Here is a 19,167-nt window from a genome sequence, read left to right on the forward strand (position 1 = left end):
CTACTGTAGCCACCCTCGACAAGGTTTATTGGCAGAAACCCCTCCTCATAAGATCCTAACCCACACTGATTGGATAAAGCCTGAAATGTGTTGCTAAGAGTCAACATTTCTCTGCAGCCAAATATCCGCACTCTGACCAGGGATGAACTCATAGCTGACAGGCCCGCCACCGGCGGTTCTTCCCCCGGGAGAAGGACTGAATCAATTAAAGTTCATCATTTCTTCTCTAACGCTGGATTGGAGTGGTTCTTTTTGGTTGGTTACTGACTAGATGATGTTGCTGTGCATCAGAAAAGATCAGACGTACAACAGCTTTGCTGTGGTATGACTAATCAGACCCTGGTGTAAACAAAAGCCCATTTCAGGCGATCTGAGAACGACAGCCGAGTCTTTTTTTCTTTTTCTTTTTTTTTTTAATGATAGATTTGGCATCTCACTTTGCTCATTTTCTTTCTTTTATGGAGCTCTGTGAAATGGAGTGTTGCAAGAGGGAGAAGATGGAAATCTTACTTGTGCATTTCTTAATACCAGATCCTTTCTTTAAGGCATGGCGACTGAGCTTGCAATTGAAATTGTTCTCCCAAAACTCGGCAAACCAGATATTCCTCCGGTTGTTCTCAAGCGTTCGACTGGTGAAGTAGCGATCAAAACCTGAGGATAGATCCATGAAATCCATGTCACTTTAATGTGCTCTGTCAGAGTCAAAGCTCAGCCAATGAACTTCAGAGGACAAAGTGATTTCATTGAACATTTGTATGTAACATCATTCTTGCCTCACAGTTAAATGAGAGTGAATGTGGACATGTTCTATTTTGCTTTAAAGAAGGAAGCAAATATCATTTCAAACCATATCTGTTTTTTTTTCTGTGAAACACAAATATTAACTTTACATAGCAAACAAGTAATTTACTTCATTTCCAGTAAAAAAAAAAAATGTATTATTAATATATTCCTACAATAAGATCAATTTACTTGAGAAACAAAATGACATGGGATATTAAGTCTTATTTGGACATTAAGAAAAATAATAGAACCAGTGAAAAAATACAGAACTATTGTCATTACAAAATTTTACATCAAGTATTTTTTTCTTCTTATTTGAAGCATATTTAGTCAATTATACAGAAGAACAAGACCAATAAATAAATAAATTAATTAATAATTCCAATTACAACCTGGTCTCATAGAATCACGTTACTATACTGTACATACATATTTTTTTAATTATTTTGACTTGACTCGCTGTACATATTGCAGCAGTTTCTTGGTGATATAAACATTAGAAGTGCTACAACAATGACTTTTATTCGCTTTCACTCAAATAACATGTAAAACGGCAAATCAGCAGTTCATAAACTCATATTTTTCACCCTGTTCCTCAAACATTGCTATCTTATGACATCAAAAATACTTTTAATAAAGTGCATGTCTTGAAAGGTGATACATTTCAGTTTGCATTACATGACCAACTACATTTACAAGCTTGTTCTCATACAATCAAATTGTGCAGTAGCTCACCTGACAGAGCATTGCATGAATCCAGAAGATCATGTGTGTCGACACGAGTCGAAGGTGTCATAGAAGCACCACAAAATGGTGTTGTTGCTTTAGCAATTGCATTTTTTGTCATAAAATTTGCTTTATGACACTATCGGTTAGGTTTAGGTTTAAGGTATTGATTTTGCTGATTTAAAACTCGGAAGTATTAACCATAAAAACCTCGCATTTGGGGCCACACAGTGGATATGTTGCCCTGGAACTGGCATGATTGTGTACTGAACCAAGTAATATCATTTTGCAAAAAAAGATTCCACTGTCACTAATTTTTAATGAGATCCGACTGTCAAATTCTTCTGAAGCCATTCGGAAGCTTTCTGTGATGAACAGACCACAACTGAAATTTGTATTCATAAATATGCATTAGACATTGAGGTCAATGATATTTTATGATGAGACACGTGTTAACCAATGATATTTGATAATGTCACTGATGTTCAACCTGTTGTGACACATCAAAAAAGGCCATATTTGATTTTAAAGCTACAGCGAAGGAAAATGTTTCAACTGAATAACAACTTAAAATTCATTGTGATCATCACAAAAAGCTATCATAAATCTCGGAAGACTTATATATAGCACACGAGTCATATACCTTTATGCCTTCTTTTAGGAAGTTTGGAGCTTGATAGACCTGATCAATATGGACTGCTGTTGTATGGCTGCTTCTATTTATGTTCCGCAGAAAAAAAATAACAGCATAAAGGTTTGTAACATGAGGGTAAGTAAATAATGAGGATTTTTAAAAGTTTTTTTTTTTTTCATTTAACACAACTTAAAATGATTACTAATTGCATTTTCAGTATCTAATGTGTGTTCCTAAAATATTAAGTACAAACTCTGGTTCACAATTGGTCTCTAATGGATGAAAACCACCTCTGACAAGTATTTAATCTGTCACTTGCCTTTAATGGACTGTCGTTTGGGTAGGATGGTGACGGCTCCCTCTGCCATTTCCTCTTGGTGAAGAACAGGCGATATCTTCGAGCCCCAGCTATCGGACCCCACCCACAGGAAGTGACCCGTCTGATTGGCTTTCTTCGCTGCCTGCAGAAGCCGCCTATAAAGAGATGAGAGTAGCACTAAATAAAGAGTTTTTAACAGTTGAATATTCTCTTGTTCCCAAGCTCTGAGTCACATCAACTCTAATTTCTTGTTTGCAATTATTGTCTAGCCCTTTGGTGCCTCTCCATTTACAGTAACCGCAAATCAATGTGTTATTGAAAGGTCAGTATTGATATAGTTGAGCACTGAAATTTCTGTGCATTCTTTATCTGGCACGATAGCAATTGATGTCAAAATGAGTCATGCCGAACTGAAAGCAAAAACATTTCCACAAGATAACAATGGCTCAATAAGGTATGTTTAAGACTCAGTGCACAAAATAATTTTCTTTCTTCTAATTAGACACAGACTTGTGTCTTCACATAAAGTCTATATTCACAAGCTCTGCAATCCATTTTCTGGCCTAATATGTCAGGAGAATAACAATGTTTTTAATAATTCAGCTCAGATGGAATCAGCTGACATTATTTAATTTTTTGCACTTAATTTGGAGTGGAAATTTGCGTATTTCTGCGATTTAAACAATGGAAAATGTTTGAAAGAGGAGAGTTCTACACTCTTGTAACTATGATTAAATTAGCCAAAAATTGTAGAAACAAACATGCAGAAAAATTGCTAGCATTTTAGGAATAATGGTGTAACAATTCTGCAGAAATATACTGAATTGGTAGACATTATAATGTCTACCAATTTCATAATGTGACATTATTGATAAAGATAACATCCATTGAATGATAACAATACTCTCAACAGTTCTTTTACGAGAGGTTCTCTCGTATTGCGTAAGCTAGCTTACGCTACGGGAAAGATTCATCTTTTCTGAGATATTGAAGCCAAAAAATTATCCTTAATTTTGTATCATTTGTCAACGCAGTGCAGCAACTGCAGACCTTGAGCGGGCTAGCTAGCGAGCTCATTGGTTGCTCTGCGGCAACTGCTGCAGCCTATAGACGAACTTGGGCGAACTCGCGTCCAATGAGAAGCGTCACGCGCTACTGCATCAAAGCCCTCCAAAATGGGCGTGGCTAGAGTGCATATAAGCGTAGTTCAGTAGGCTGGAACCCTGATTTTCATCTCTTCAGCGAAGCTCTTCGCATCTCTGAACTGGAAGCGGCGTCGCCGTTCGAGGGGCATCTAGCAAGCTTGGACAGCGCTCGAAGAAGCCGGCCGTCTTCGCCACCTTCAGCCATCCTGCGAGCTACGCCATCCGGCGGCGTATCCTTTTAGAGCAAGCTAAGTTCCTCAGCGAACTTCACAAAAGAGTATCGAGCATCTTTTTAAAGATGCCTTGCACTTCCTGCGGCTCATGCGCGCTCCTCTCAGCACCGGAGACCGCCACCTCATCTGCGCTCTCTGCCTGGGGCGGGAACATGCAGAGCTTCGCCCTCGCTGACGGCGGATGCGACCTCTGCGAGGAGCTTCCGATGTCGACCCTGCGGGCTCGACTCGAAGCATGCAAAACCGAAGCCGCCGCGCCGCCTTTCGTTTTGCCGCGCAATAAGAAGCGCAGCTCCCAAAGGCTGCCGGAACCGGTGTTAGAAGCGACTGCCTCGCCGGAGCCTCTCCCTCGAGTCTCGCTTTCACCCTCCCGCCCCCGGGGCCAGCGCAGTTGCCGCCGAGCGGCCGCACTGCTGCCATCTGGGATGATGAGGCGGAGGATAAGGGTTGCTGTTCCATCATGGCTTCGGACAGCGAGGAGTGGTCAAGCCGCATCTGCTCTGCATTCCATGGCCGTCTTACAGATCCTCCAAGCGGACCTCCTTCGAGAATGGGATGAGAAAGGCGGACACCCAGAGGCTGTTTCAGATCTAAGGGCCGCTGACGGACAACGCGCCGCTCTCTCCGTCCGGTCTCTTCGGTTCAGCGGTGAGTGGCATTGTTGACCATTTCACGGAAGTCCAGAAAGCCACCCAAGCCATGAATCTCTTCCTGCCTCGTCGCGCTAGCTCCTCTGCAGGCCGCCCACGTGACCAGCCTCCTGCACGAGCCTCTTCACAGCGCCCAGCTCAGCAAAGCCAGACTTTTCAGCGTCGACAGGGCGGCCGCCCTAGGTCGCGCTCAGACAGCCGCCGCAGACCGCCGCCCCAGCGGGCCTCGGCCTAAGATTGCGTTGAAACCTGAGCAACCGAAGTCCTCCTAGCTTTGTTGAGAAAGCGGCGGCTCAGTCCGCCGCAGCCGGACAGCCGTCAAAGCTTCACCCTCTGTCAGTCCCCTTCTCTCAGGCTACTGCAGTGGTGGATTCAGCAACCAACAAGCCGGTGATACTGCCGGCTTGCCTGCACTCAAGCGCCGTTTTCACGGCGACCCAAAGAAATCTTGTAAAGAGCAAACATGCCTTATGTGTAGAAAATGTGCCCACAATCCAGTGTTCACCCCTACACACAAGCATTACACTTCCGTGTTCCTATCAGAGCCCACTCACATAAAGCGGACACAGCCGGCTCGAGTGTTAGAGTCAATAAGCAGCCCACGAATCCGTCGCGGCGCCCCTTCTCTGGCGGCTCTGTCACCACGACCAGCCTTGTGTAGAAAATGTGCCCACAATCCAGTGTTCACCTCTACACACAAGCATTACACTTCCGTGTCCCGATCAGAGCCAACTCACATAAAGCGGACACAGCCGGCTCAGTGTTAGAGTCAATAAGCGGCTCCGCGAATCGTCGCGGCGCCCATTCTCTGCCAGCTCTGTCACACGGCCAGCAAACACTTCTCTGTATGTAAGTCCCGTGCCCGTGACTATGCTTGCGCATCACTTAACAGATGTGACTCTTTCCCCATTCACCTCAATCGGAAGTCACTCACAGAACAGCCTGTCCCTGCTGTCTGCGAGCAGTCATGCATAAGCACAGTAAGCGGCTCACACATTCTGTTCAGCGGCTGTGTCGCGGCAATCAGAGCGATTGGCCATTCACCCTCTAGCGTTAGGCTTCAAAGCGTGGGAAGCTATCCCGGGATATCCAAATGGGTGTTAAGCACAATAAAACAGAGCTATTTGCTACAGTTCGATCGCCGCCCTCCCCGCTTCAGAGCATGGCTCGAAACTATTGTGAACACGGAAGCAGCCTGCATGCTTTGTTCAGAAATAGCAAACCTTCTGTGCAAAAGGGCCATAGAGAAAATGCCGCCTTCGCTGAGCAAGTCGGGGTTTTACAGCCGTTATTTTCTTGCTCCCAAGAAAGACGGCGGCCTCAGACCAATATTAGATCTCAGGGTTTTGAACAAGGTGCTTGCAAAAAGACCGTTCAAAATGCTTACAATCAGGAAACTCCTCGCGCATACGGCGCCAGAGGACTGGTTTATCTCTCTCGATCTGAAAGATGCCTATTTTCAGATTCAGATAAATCCCGTCACAGGCCATTCTTGAGATTACGCCGGCGGCCAGGTTTATCAATACACCGTCCTTCCGTTCGGCCTGTCTTTAGCACCCGTACTTTCACGAAGTGCATGGATGCGGCGCTTCGCACCCCTGCGGAGTCAGGGCTTGCGAATTCTGAACTATTTGGGCGACTGGCTGATTATGGCACAGTCACATACGGAGCTTCTGTCTCACAGAACAGTTCTCCTCAGCCATCTGAACAGTTTGGGTCTTGCAGTCAATTGGACCAAGAGCTCACTACAGCCCAGTCAGGCAATTTCCTTCCTTGGAATAGAACTAGACTCCGTGGCAATGGCGGCTCAGCTTATCTACACAGCGGCGTGCGTGTTCAGTGACTAGCAGCGTCCTTTCAGATGAACAGCCTCACGCCTCTGAAAAAATTTCAGAGAGTGCTAGGTTACATGACCTCAGCCGCAGCAGTACTTCAGCTGGGTTTACTGCGCATCGCCCGCTTCAGCATTGGCTAAACACCCGCGCGTCTCGCCGGGCTTGGGCCACAGGCGCCAGCCGATCAAGGTGACTCAGACCTGTATTTCAGCTCTGCAGCCCTGGACAGTGGCGAATGGTATCAGCGGGGAGTGGCGATGGGAGCTGTATCTCGCCCGAAAAGTCATCTCGACAGGCAGCGTCCAACGCGGTTTGGGGCGCGGTCTGCGAGGGCTCTCCGTTTTTATTTTTTGGCCTATGGTCAGTTCAGGAAAAGCTCCTTCACCTAAATTGTCTGGAAATGATAGCGGTCGATTGCGGCAGTGCGCTTTCTCCGGTCATTCAGGGTCACCACGTCCTGGTCCGTTCGGACAACAGATCTGTGGTGTCCTACATAAACCGTCAGGGCGGTGTCAGATCCAGGAACCTCTTCCATCTGGCCGAAACACATACTGAGTTGGTCCCAGTGCCACCTGCGCTCGCTGAGGCGGCACGCGTGCCAGGCCACCTGAGCGATGGCCCAGACAGACTGTCCAGAGATAATATTCCCCAGGGGAATGGTCCCTGCACGCTCAAACAGTCCAGAAGTTATGGCGCAGATTCGGCAGAGCAGAGATAGACCTCTTTGCGTCAGAAGAGAACTCTCACTGCCCAATATTTTTCTCAGCGAGGGCAGCTGGCCCAGGACTGGCCCAACCGCCCGCTTACGCCTTCCCTCCCATCTCGCTATTGCCACAGGTAATGCAGAGGATCAGGAAGCAGCGTCACTCGGTGCTCCTCATAGCCCGGCGTTGGGAGAATCAGACATGGTTCCCGGGCTTACGCAGCTGTCACTGACAGCGCCGTGGCCCATCCAGTGAGCAGATCTCCTCTCTCAAGCTCGCGACGCGATCTGGCATCCCCACCCAGAGCTGGGGCTGCGTGTGGGTGATCAGCGACTACCAGTCGCTCTGCCAGAAGGGGTAATAAACACCATCATACACGCTAGAGCCCCTTCCACGAGAAGACTCTATGGGTCAAAATGGTCTGTGTTTTCAAAATGGTGCACCGACAGAGACCTGGACCCACGGACATGTGGGGTGTCGTCGCTGCTCGTGTTTTTACAAAGAGCTGCTGGATAAGGGCAGATCCCCATCCACGCTCAAAGTGTATGTGGCGGCCGTCGCGGCGTTCAGCTGAACCCCTGCATGGCCAGTCACTGGGAAAAAGCGAGCTGGTCATCCGGCTTCCTCAGGGGAGCTAGAAGGATGAACCCCGCAGCCCCCATCGGTTCCTATCTGGGATCTTTCTATAGTTCTCGAAACTATGAAAGCCCCCCTTCGAACCGCTTCAATCCGTGGATTTGAAATACCTTTCACTCAAAACCGTTTTCTGACTGCCCTGTCATCAGTCAAGCGTGTGGGAGACCTTCACGCGCTGTCTGTCAGCGCTGCTTGTCTTGAGTTTGGACCAAGTGACTCCAAGGTCATTTTAAAGCCTAGACACAGCTATGTTCCCAAGGTGATCGGTACTCCTTTCAGAGCACAGGTCATTTCCCTATCGGCGCTGCCAGCATCCGATAGCGAGCGGCGCCAATCTCCTTTGCCCAGTCAGAGCACTGAGATTGTATACTGCGGCTCCGCCTCTTTCAGGCGCTCTGAGCAGCTTTTCGTTTAGTTCGGGGCGCACCAAAGGTCTCGCCGCCTCGAAACAGACACTGTCTAGATGGATAGTGGGCGCTATTGCTGCTGCATACGGCGTCAAAAGACCTGCCATGCCCGTTGGGCATTAGGGCTCACTCCACTAGAGGCATGGCCTCATCGTGAGCATGGTCCAGCGGGATTTCCATTCATGACATATGTGTGGCAGCGGGCTGGGCTTCCCCTCCACCTTTGTCAGATTTTACAATCTGGAAGTGCCCTCCCTGCAGGCAAAACTACTAGCGGTTTAATACGCTACAGCTCCCTGGTGAGCTGCACTGATGGGACTCATTCCACACAGACCGGCACCGCCGCTCTGTCGATTCCCTTCCCACAATGTGCTTATGTATTACACACACACTGGCCCGCACTCTTGCCGGCCAAATATTATTTCCCCACTCACAAGGGCTCCCGGGTCCCCCACCCCGGGGCTCATGCAGTGGATGCTTGGCCGCACGGCGTTGACAATGGGTTCCTGTAGCGTAAGCTAGCTTACGCAATACGAGAGAACCTCTCGTAAGAGAACGAATCGGTTACCTAACGTAACCTCGGTTCTCTCTAGGCGAGGAGCAGTATTGCGTAGCCGGCGTGCTTTCAGCGCCACGGCGACTTTACGCTTCATTCAATGAAAACCAGGGTTCCAGCCTACGAACTACGCTTATATGCACTCTAGCCACGGCCATTTTGGCGGGCTTTGATGCAGTAAGCGCGGGACGCCTCTCATTGGGCGCGAGTTCGCCCAAGTTCGATCTATAGGCTGCAGCAGTTGCCGCAGAGCAACCAATGAGCTCGCTAGCTAGCCCGCTCAAGGTCTGCAGTTGCTGCACTGCGTTGACAAATGATACAAAATTAAGGATAATTTTTTGGCTTCAATATCCAGAAAAGATTAATCTTTCCCGTAGCGTAAGCTAGCTTACGCAATACTCGTTCCCTCGTCTAGAGAGAACTGAGGTTACGTTAGGTAACCGATTCGTTATCAAGTTATATATTTATATATTTAAGCAATATCACATGACCAACCATCTGTCAAAGTTTTTGTTGTGTATTTTGGATGTTATGTTAGAAAGGCAAGACAAAGCACAGCAAGTATATTTATACAACACAATTCTACACAATGGTATTTAATTCAATCATGCAGTGACTTGAAAAGCAAAACCTTTTAAAACTTTTTTTTTCATTATTTATTTTTTTTTTTTGTAATGCTGTGAAAAGTTAGTCTGGCAGATCACAGTAAAAAAAGAAAATACACATAAGTACATCAGTTTAATTAAAACCGACATAATCTACTTACCTTATATCGTCCTCATTTGCAAAAATAATAACAACTCTTGCATTTGGATTTTCTCCCAGCCTCTGAATTATCTTATCAAACTCTCCTGGTTTTGGCTCACGGGGAATCTTCACCAACTGTGAGATACAAACACTCCCTGTAAAAAAGACGAAAAAAAGAATAGTGTTATTACTGGTTGGAAATAAAATAATCACATTGAAAAGGCTTACATTAAAGGAAAGGTCGCCATATTGGTTTTGGGTGCAGGCAACAGGAGTAAATTAATAATAAAATTTGAAAGTGAATAACAACTTTTTTTTCAGTTCTTCAATCGTACAGATTCGGGAGACTTGGAATATAGAAAACAATTCATTTTATGGCAAAAATCTGTGTGAAGAGTCTTCACATTTTACTTTTGGTGTTCCACAGATACCAATAATAGACCCCTTATGACATTGACCTGACCCCTGGAAGTCCAAAAACTAGGCAGTGACTTTACTGCAGCATTCAAACACTGAGCAATTTTGTACAGTGGTCAAATAATCAATCATAGAATCCTTGAGAATTCTCTTTGATAGTGAAGATTCTACACTCAAAAAAAAAAGAATTTGTGGAGGCTGTTTTAAACAAGTCATTTTGATTTGAGTGTCCTGCTTTAAACAAGTTTACGAGATGGCCTTCATAGGACAAACGGAAACGGAATGTAACATGGTTGCTATGACAGCACGCCACTCTTTAACAAGCATGAGCACTTTGAGTGAGAAGGGAACATAGTCCCTTTATAAGGGAATGTATGAGGTAAATTTTAGGAGAGTTATAATGATGTAAAGAGAAAAGAAAACATATTTTACAGGTGTACTTTTAGTCTAATACTTTAATTTTAATTATATATTCATATAATTATACATATTATATACTCTGCACCCATCTACTGAGATACTTAAACTTGGGAATTAACAGTACTTGCGTTTGAACATGATATTTACGGGCAAATTGGCATACTTTTTTTAGACATTTCCATTGAAGCAAAGAAGTGTGCGTGTTGTGAGTGCCAACTAAGGATACACCTCATGCATCCTCCGAATTTCAGAGAAAGAAGGTCGCATTCAAAGGCTGCATTCGAAGTGTCCTTCTCATTTTTATGAAACGAGACAGCCTCGATGACGTATGTGGCTGCAAAATGCGACCGCCGGAGGATGCAGACTTCCAAACGAGACACAGCCACAGTCGGCAGCAGTAATCAAGTGTTTCCATTTAAAGAGATACATTTTATGTTGAGTAATTAAATTGGCATTTATTATATTGAGTTTGTTAACAATTTTTATGTTTTGACAGGAGAACTGCAGGATCATTGGAGTTCATTTGACTTAAGAATAATTTGTATACTATATTTAAATGGATTTCCATGACTCCTTATAACTTGATCAGATTGCCTTCCTTAATGAGTACAAACAATGGTTATTGTTTTTTTTTTTTTTTTTTATTCTGTTGTTTGTCTTGCTTTGCCCTATATACTCAAAATACAACGTATATCGCCAGTTAAAAAGGATTTGGCCTGAATGAACAAAATTAACTTACTGTGTATTGAAAGAATCAATTAACATTTAACAAATCAAGTACATAAAAACTTGGACCTACATTTACAAGCTGGAACAGACACCTTTATTGTCATGCATAGTAATTTTTACATAGTATCTACAGTTTATTTATTGAACCATACAAAAAAAAAAATATATATATATATATATATATATATATATATATATATATATATATATATATTTAAGGTTTACATGCATGTAGCTTCTAATTAGATGAGTTCTATTTTGGAGAAGGAATATACTCCTGTTCAAACACATGCTTATGATTGGATGCTGTCTTAGTGTGCATTTTTCCTCCATCAATATGTTTGCTGCTGTCCAAGTGGATTCAAACGTAAGTAATCTCAAGTTAATCATAACTTCTGTTATTATTATCATTGTAGTACTGGATCTACACAAATATTACATTTAGATGTATTTTCATAAATATTCAAAACAGTACTTATTGTTAGAATGAGACATACAGCAAATCGCTGGCTTAGGTAACTGAAGTATCCTCTTCGCTTATCCTAGCATAAGGCATGGGTGGATGTGTAAATGAAGAGGAGATTGAGTGTTGTGTGTTTACTGATTTAAGAATAACAGCTTATCTTGTACAACTTCTCTTGTACAAAAAGCAGTCTTACCATTCAATAAACCAAGCCCCAGATAAACCAAACACCCCAGCATTCTGAGTCATGGTACTGTAACTCCCCAACTCCTACACCTCTTTTCAACCCCAGTATAAGAGAACATAAAACATATCCCTATTTACTGAATTTCCTCCTAAACACACCTTATTTAACACTTAACTGCTTACTTCCAGCCCTCTGCTGAGCATCCTGGGATATGGAAATCCCCCGCACAAATTCATCCACACACCACACATTACGTCCCAATATGTAGAATACAAAATGAACAGCAACAGTTATCTAAAGAGCAATTTGTCCAATATGATTTTAACTAAGCAGCTCCTCTGTGTATCAACAGAGGTACAATTTCTTCATTTTACAAGCATTTTAACATTGAAGATTTTTTGTTTAGTGGAGTTAGCCTGTGATCCTTAAGATAATTTTTTTTTTTAAGGATAATGTTGTCATTTATCTGATAGACTAATATGCTATTAATTTTTCTCCCCATGCTATAGAATATTGAGCTTAAAAGACTAGTTTCCTGCCCTAGTTTGAACAATGTTGATGTATTTTGTTGTTCGCATATTACAAGTTTCCGAGCTAAGTAACGCACGTGTGTGCGTGCGTGTGTGCATATATTTGCGTATGTGTGTGTTTTTACTGTAAAATAGCCATATTTCTTTATTTGATTTAAATGGGCGGCATTGGAATTAATTGGTTTTCCCCATTTTTTATGAATTAGATATTGTTTGTTCAAGCAACTTGAAGAGAAATAAAAATGCCCATGTAAATCTGCCGTGTACATAAACAAGTTTGATAATAAGTAGGGATGTCTTTCAATCCATTGTGAATTGTAACTAGCCTTTCTTATCTCTCTGTTTCAGGTGTTTGCTGAGTAGCGCTTTACAAACCAGAATCTACAAAACACACAAATGCAGAACTTGCTTTTTATTTTATTTTTTGCAGTCTTTGCTGTTGACTTTATATCTCGTCAGAAGGCATTGAAAATGGAAAAGAAACTTCCAAATGACTTCTGGTCACCATTCACTTGCATTATATGGACCTGCAGAACTGAGATATTTTTCTTTGTGTTCAGCAAAACATCAGGGATGGCATGAGGGTGAGTAAATAATGAGAGAATTTTAATTTTTTGGGGAAATATCTTTGAATTTTAAAAAGAAGATGATTTATATTAAATAATAATAATAATATAAAAAAAAACAAAAAACAACCTTCCATGGAAGAAATAAAGTCATACAGGTCTGGAACAGGTGAGTAAATAAATACATACTTTTTGTGTGAACTATTCTTTTATGTAGGTGTTATTTTGAAACAGATCTTAATAAATTGTTCTTTAATTTTGTCACTTTTTTCTATTCCTGCATTTCAGGGCTGAAGATTCAAAAGAGCTAAATGTTGGATATCCACCAGTTGCCCTGTTAACAGCAGTCTGAAAACTCACAGATGCAGCAATTCACTACAATCTGGTCAGAAATGCCATTGTTCTTGAAAGTAGACAGTTTATCCAGTCAAATGTGTTTTTGTTTTTCCCAGTGTTGTGCCTTATGTTTTGTCAATATTTGTACATTGTCTTTTTATATTAAATATGTTTACTACATGCAGTTTGCTTTTTTTATATAATTATTTTGTTATGTTTAAGTTGAAAAACATTTCAGTTAAGGAAACTTAAATAAATGGTAAATGGTCTGCACTTATAAAGCGCCTTTTAAACTTTAGCGATATTCAAAGCACATTACACTGCATCTCATTCACTCATTCACACACACACATTCAGACACCAATGACGGCAGAGCTGCCATGCTATCCTGCCATTGGGAGCAACTTGGGGTTCATTGTCTTGCCAAAGGACACTTCGGCATGTGGAGTCATGTGGGCTGGGAATCTAACTGCCAACCCTGCGATTAGTGGACTCTACCCCCTGAGCCACAGCTGCCCCAGCTTAACTTTTTAACTTTGAGTTGTGGTTAATTAAAATAAACAGGGTTTGGGGTAACAAAATACAAGTAACCGGAATACGTATTTAAAATACAAAATATAAGTAACTGTTTTTCCAAATAGTATCATATCAGTTCATATCATTAATATCAGTTGCCTCAATTTTTAAGCTAGTAGTTAGGTTTACAATGTTTTAAAATCCTCAAAATTGGCCCCATTTACTTTAATTGTAAGTGCCTCACTTAAACAAAAGGAAGGATGAGTCAAAATAATTTTGTGGTAATCAACACTTACACACATGCTTTCATTTGAGCTTAACTTGTATTGAACATATATTCCATTAAGATTTGAATGTGGCATGTACAACAGACTTCAGAAAAAAAAAATTCTCCATTATTTGTATTAGTTTTCTGTGTGCTGCCTCTGCAGTCTCGTTTGACAGTCACTGAAGGATGATAAAAGAGAATTGATATTTGCATACATTAATAATGGTATTATACTTAGTTCTAGTAACTTGACCTAAACATGTAGGCTAAACAAGACAAGAAGGCTTAAATGTAGGAAAACATAACTGATACAAATTAAATGAAAACCAGTTATTCATGTTAAACTAACACCATTTAAGTTAAATGAACACATTTAATTCAAGTTAGTTTTACATGGTCTGTTTTATTGGGTTTAAACTGAATCCATTTTGTTAAGAGAACTTGTTTCAATCACGTGGAACCACTGTCCATGATTGAATCATGTTCAGCCAAAGTGCAATTTGTTTTTTTTGTGTGTGGTCGGTCTAATTATCAACCTTAGTAAATAAGAATTATCCTTCAGTCTTCTTTAAGATCACAAGCCGAGACCAAAATCCAGACCAAGACTTTTTTTTAGAAATAAGACCCAGGCCAAGACCATGTTTATGTGGTCTCAAGGGGTCTCAAGACAAAAACATTAAAGATCAAAACTCAAAGTCAATCAACTATTTATGATAAATAGTCTTACCAGAGAACAGTAACACTTTGTAGCGCAATCAGAATTCATCATCACTGCATTAAAACACGGTCTCATGGCAACTTCTAATAATTTGTACAAGAATCTGTATGACTAAAGGAGAAGGACACCAAACACTCAAAAAATTTATTTTCAAATCAATACAATGCATTCAATAACATGTAATTTGCTTCCCTCATCTCGTTCCGAATGTTTCTGATGTTTTCTTCTGTTATACACAAAGGTTATTGTCCTTTTATAATGGGGTTTGTGTATGGGATCCCTTCTATAAGTCTTGAATATTTACAAATGGATTATCAAATGCACATCTTGTGTTGTATTTTTAAGAGAACAGCTCATTGGTAAAGGCTTCTATTCTAGTTGTAGATGCCTGGAAGTAACAATGTGCCTTTTCTAAAGAGAATTCATGCCCTGTTGAAAATGTAATGGTTTAGCCTGGGAACCCCAATGTGTAAAAGCTTTGCTCTACTGGGTCCTTAAATTGTATCAGTTTTTCATTGTGTTTTGCAATCATGTACGTTATTGTGTTATATGTTAAACAATATGCTGTTTTTGCTGCATTCTTTTGTTGTCTTTGCAGTCTCCCCACCTATATAACCTTTGACAAATGCCTTGAATTAACCCCGTCTTATCAGCACATTTGCAGATTAATTGCAAAAAAAAAAAAAAAAAAAATACAAAATAATAATAATAAGGTAAAAATAATAATAATAATAAGGTCATTAAACTTCTCACAGTCACATCTTTTCAGAGAACTCCATATACCTTGTAACTTCACACAAACGGATAGTTACCTTGCCAAGGAGAGGGCATCTTTCAAGTGTGTGACCTGTCCTCACTGAGAGAGGACCAACTGATTTGCATCAAAGTCATTAATTAGACAGAAAAGAGAACCCTCATAGTTGCCATATGGAGAGGCTTGAGAACAGCAGGAGTCTTGGAGTGACTTGCAGCCTCTAATGTGTGCATGCTACTTTGAGTCAGGAGATACTCTAAATGACTGAAAGCCTCAAGGTACAACTTGACATGCTGAATTAGAGTAACTGAATAAGACAAGCATTTAAGGAGACAAAGTAACACAGTGATTAAGATATTGTAGATCTCATGTAAGAGTTAATGGGTGGATTTACATTAATACTCTATTTCCAGTGTTTTTCTAAAGTCCCTTTAAGGCAATTTGGGTCACTTGGAGGCCATCTAGGTAATGCCCCCAGGCAGGTATTTTCTGTGTAGGTAAAAGGAATAATGCATGAGGAAAGATCTAAATCTTCTAAACTGTTTTGCCAAGATTACGCTTCAATAGCACATGTAAAATCAGAAATAAAATCTGACACGAATTACGAATGGCAGGTTGTTTTTAAACATAATGTTTACATTACATAACCAACTACATTTACAAGCTTTTTCAAGCACAATCAAATTGCGCATTTTCTCAACTTATAGAGCATTCAGTTGTGATGCTAGGGACTGGGATACCAGTTCTGAAAACCATGAAAGTTGACATGAGAGATGAACGTCCTGGTTACTTCCATAACCTCCATTCCCTGATGGATGGAATGAAATGTTGTGTCGATGTAGTGACTCTGGAGGTCACTCTTGATAGCCCAAGACACATCTGATCTTTGATATAAGGCCAATAGGAACTGGTGAGTGGTATTTGTATGTCCCAGACTTGTCTCGGACATACGGGTATAAAGGAGGGGACATGCATACCGCTCATTCAGGTTTTGTGCTGAGGAGCCGAGATGCTAGTATGAGTGTTGAGCAACCCTTTGGGGATGAGTCGACTAACCAAAGGATAGGGACAGGCTTGCCAAGTCGTGCCTCTTTTCTCTCTTTTTTTCTCCCCAGAAAAATAGAGAATTTGCTAACAGACTGGGATGCCAGTGTCCTTGTCGGGGGGTTGTTACTCCCAAGGGGAAGATCCCGGGGAGACCACATCCCATGCAGAAGGGGGGGGGGGGTGGGGGTTAAGTGGAAATACATCACATGGTCTTGCCGAGTCTAGTTGGAAGTATGTCAGGTGGAGAAGTCCCATGGTAGGTCCTGCCCAATGGGGGAGGTGTCTCTAGGAGCATGGTGAAGGGCTAGGAGGAAATCAACCAGGGAACACATTTGTGAACACTACCGAACACTAACGCACATCTTCAGCTAAAGGGAAGTGAAAGTTGCTAAACGCAAGCGATATACCCGGCCGGCTGACCCAGAATTACCTGTTCATTCCGGCTAAGACACGGGACGAGACCAGCTCAACCCAGAGATTGTAGAATCTCGCAAAGGTGTTGTGTGTAGCCTGCTGCTCTGCAAATGTCTGCTAGAGAGGCGCCACTGGTCAGAGCTCAGGAGGCCACCACATTCCTGGTGGAATGGGCTCGTAGCCCTGCAGGGGCAGCACATGCTGAGCCTGGTAGGCAACAGTTATGGCGTCAATGATCCAGTGTGCGATCCTCTGTTGAGACAGTACTTCCTTTCTGCTGTACACCAAAGCAGACAAAGAGCTGTTCAGAGATTCTAAAGACCCAAATAGATGCGTAAAGCGCGCACCGGACACAGCAATGCTAAGGCAGGGTCTGCCTCCCCTTGGGGCAGCGCTTGCAGGTTCACCACTTGATCCCTGAACGGGGTCGTGGGAACCTTGGGCACATAGCCCATCACGTGAGAGTAGCCAGGACCGAACTCCAGGCAGGTTTCGCTGACAGAGAACGCTTGCAGGTCCCCTACCCTCTTGATGGAGTTGAGCGCCATCAGGAGGGCAGTCTTCAAGGAGAGTGCCTTAAGCTCTGCTGACTCTAGGGGCTCAAAAGGAGCCCCTCGTAGACCTTGCAGGACTACAGAGAGGTCCCATGAGGGAACGAGTCACAGTCTGGAGGGATTCAACCTCCTGTCGCCTCTCAGGAACCTGATAATCAGGTTGTGCATCCCTAAGGACTTGCCGTCCACTGTGTTGTGGTGTGCAGCTATGCAGGTGAAGGGGAACAGCTGTCCATCCAACCTCTCCTGCGGAAAGGAAAGCACTGAGCCGACTGCGCATCTCTGGGGGTCTTTGTATTGGGAAGAACACCACCTAGTGAACAGACACCACTTCAAGTTATACAGGCGCCTCATTGAGGGGGCCCTAGCCTCAGTGATGGTGTCTACCACGGTAGGTGGTAGGCCACTGATGTCTTCTGCATCCCCATAATATGAATCCACATCTTGTATCTAATATAAATATATGGTTCTCTAGATGTTTCTTTTTTATATATCTTGCACTGTTATCATCTTGCAGTTTTATTCTTTATCTTGTCATATGTTCGTCAACAGTGTGCTTTGTTTAATTATCATCATGATGCGGCTTTTTCGTTTTGTCTTCATAATCGTTGACGAAATTAAAAAAAACGTAATTAACAAACGTTTTCATCAGTGATTTCGATGACGAGATTAACACGGATTATATGTAAATATATGAATACATTTTACAGTATCAATGTAAATATGTCTTGCCCCAACTTCCTATTTCAATAGGAAATACATTGACGAGGGAAAGCAAATAGAGTTAATCAAACCATTTCATAGGGTCTTTAAGGAAATATGTCAGAAAAAAAGACAGATTAATTGTAGAAAAAAATACAGCCATTTTTTCTCTCGTCTAATGTTGTGAGAAGACTCTAATAATAGTGATGACACATATGTCACGACAGTGCATCCGCTGTGGTGTTGAGGTAGCCCAGGATGTGGCTCGCAGCGACTTGAGGTGCTGGTGACTCCAGAGGAGGAGATGACGGGCAAGTTGCGACATGCGAGGAGAGCGTAAAAGGCCTTGGTGGTTGATATATGCTACCATCGCCGTGTTGTCTGTTCGAACCAACGAACAGACAGGAGACCTTCGAACAGACAGGAGACCTTCTCCATCAGCTTTTATAAAGGTTACTGATATGCCTGGAGTTTTCATTTAATGTGAGTGCTCGTGATTTTATACGTATGTTTTAAAATTTCTATTTATTTCTTTAGGAGTAACATTAATGAGGAAAAATACTAAGTGGAAGTACACATTTAAAATGATTTATATCTCATCTGTTGGGAAAAAAAGCTTTTAGTGTCACTAAAGGTGGCCATTTCAACTCAGAACTGCAGCAATATGTGAAAGAAGCCATCAGATCAGGATCAAACAAACAATCTATGCCTCATCAAAAGACAATTGACTCCTTAAACTAAAAGCTAGATCTACAGCCGCAATATGAAGTGTTATGTTTTATCCTGTTCATTCAGAATAGCCTACATCCACACTACTCTTACTATTTCTGAAGAGTATACATGTACAATAGATACAGTATGGCATTATGCGATTCTGAACTTACAGTAGCTTCCCATATTAATTTTCCTATGAGTGATACTTTCTACCAAAATATTCAGCCAGATATTGCATAGATCCAGTGGCTTGTTTGAATAGCTAGGCATATTTTGTTATTAATTAAATAAAATGAACAGCAGGAGGGGTTATCTGGAAACAGATGGGGGTGGAAGGAAAAGATGGAAGAACTGACACTGAGACAGTATTTGTGTGGGTAGGTCAGTTTTCTAATTCTTTATCCTTTTTTGAATCAACATCCTAAACAGTCTAAAAGGAGTTCTCTCTGTCAACTGT

General features: G+C 42.2%; 1 protein-coding gene across 1 annotated transcript in view; it reads right to left on the reverse strand.

The window, feature by feature from the left end:
• The window catches only part of LOC127653928 (metabotropic glutamate receptor 4-like), a 303,514-nt gene that overhangs the window by 78,615 nt on the left and 205,732 nt on the right, over positions 1–19,167 (reverse strand). Inside the window, exons 4-6 of the mRNA XM_052140793.1 lie at positions 9,395–9,530; positions 2,463–2,617; positions 511–651 (exon numbers count right to left, since the gene is read on the reverse strand). Coding sequence (XP_051996753.1) covers positions 511–651; positions 2,463–2,617; positions 9,395–9,530 — 432 coding nt within the window. The remainder of the gene's footprint in view (positions 1–510; positions 652–2,462; positions 2,618–9,394; positions 9,531–19,167) is intronic.

This window comes from Xyrauchen texanus, chromosome 13, assembly GCF_025860055.1.
Source record: "Xyrauchen texanus isolate HMW12.3.18 chromosome 13, RBS_HiC_50CHRs, whole genome shotgun sequence".
In the NCBI taxonomy this organism is placed as follows: domain Eukaryota; kingdom Metazoa; phylum Chordata; class Actinopteri; order Cypriniformes; family Catostomidae; genus Xyrauchen; species Xyrauchen texanus.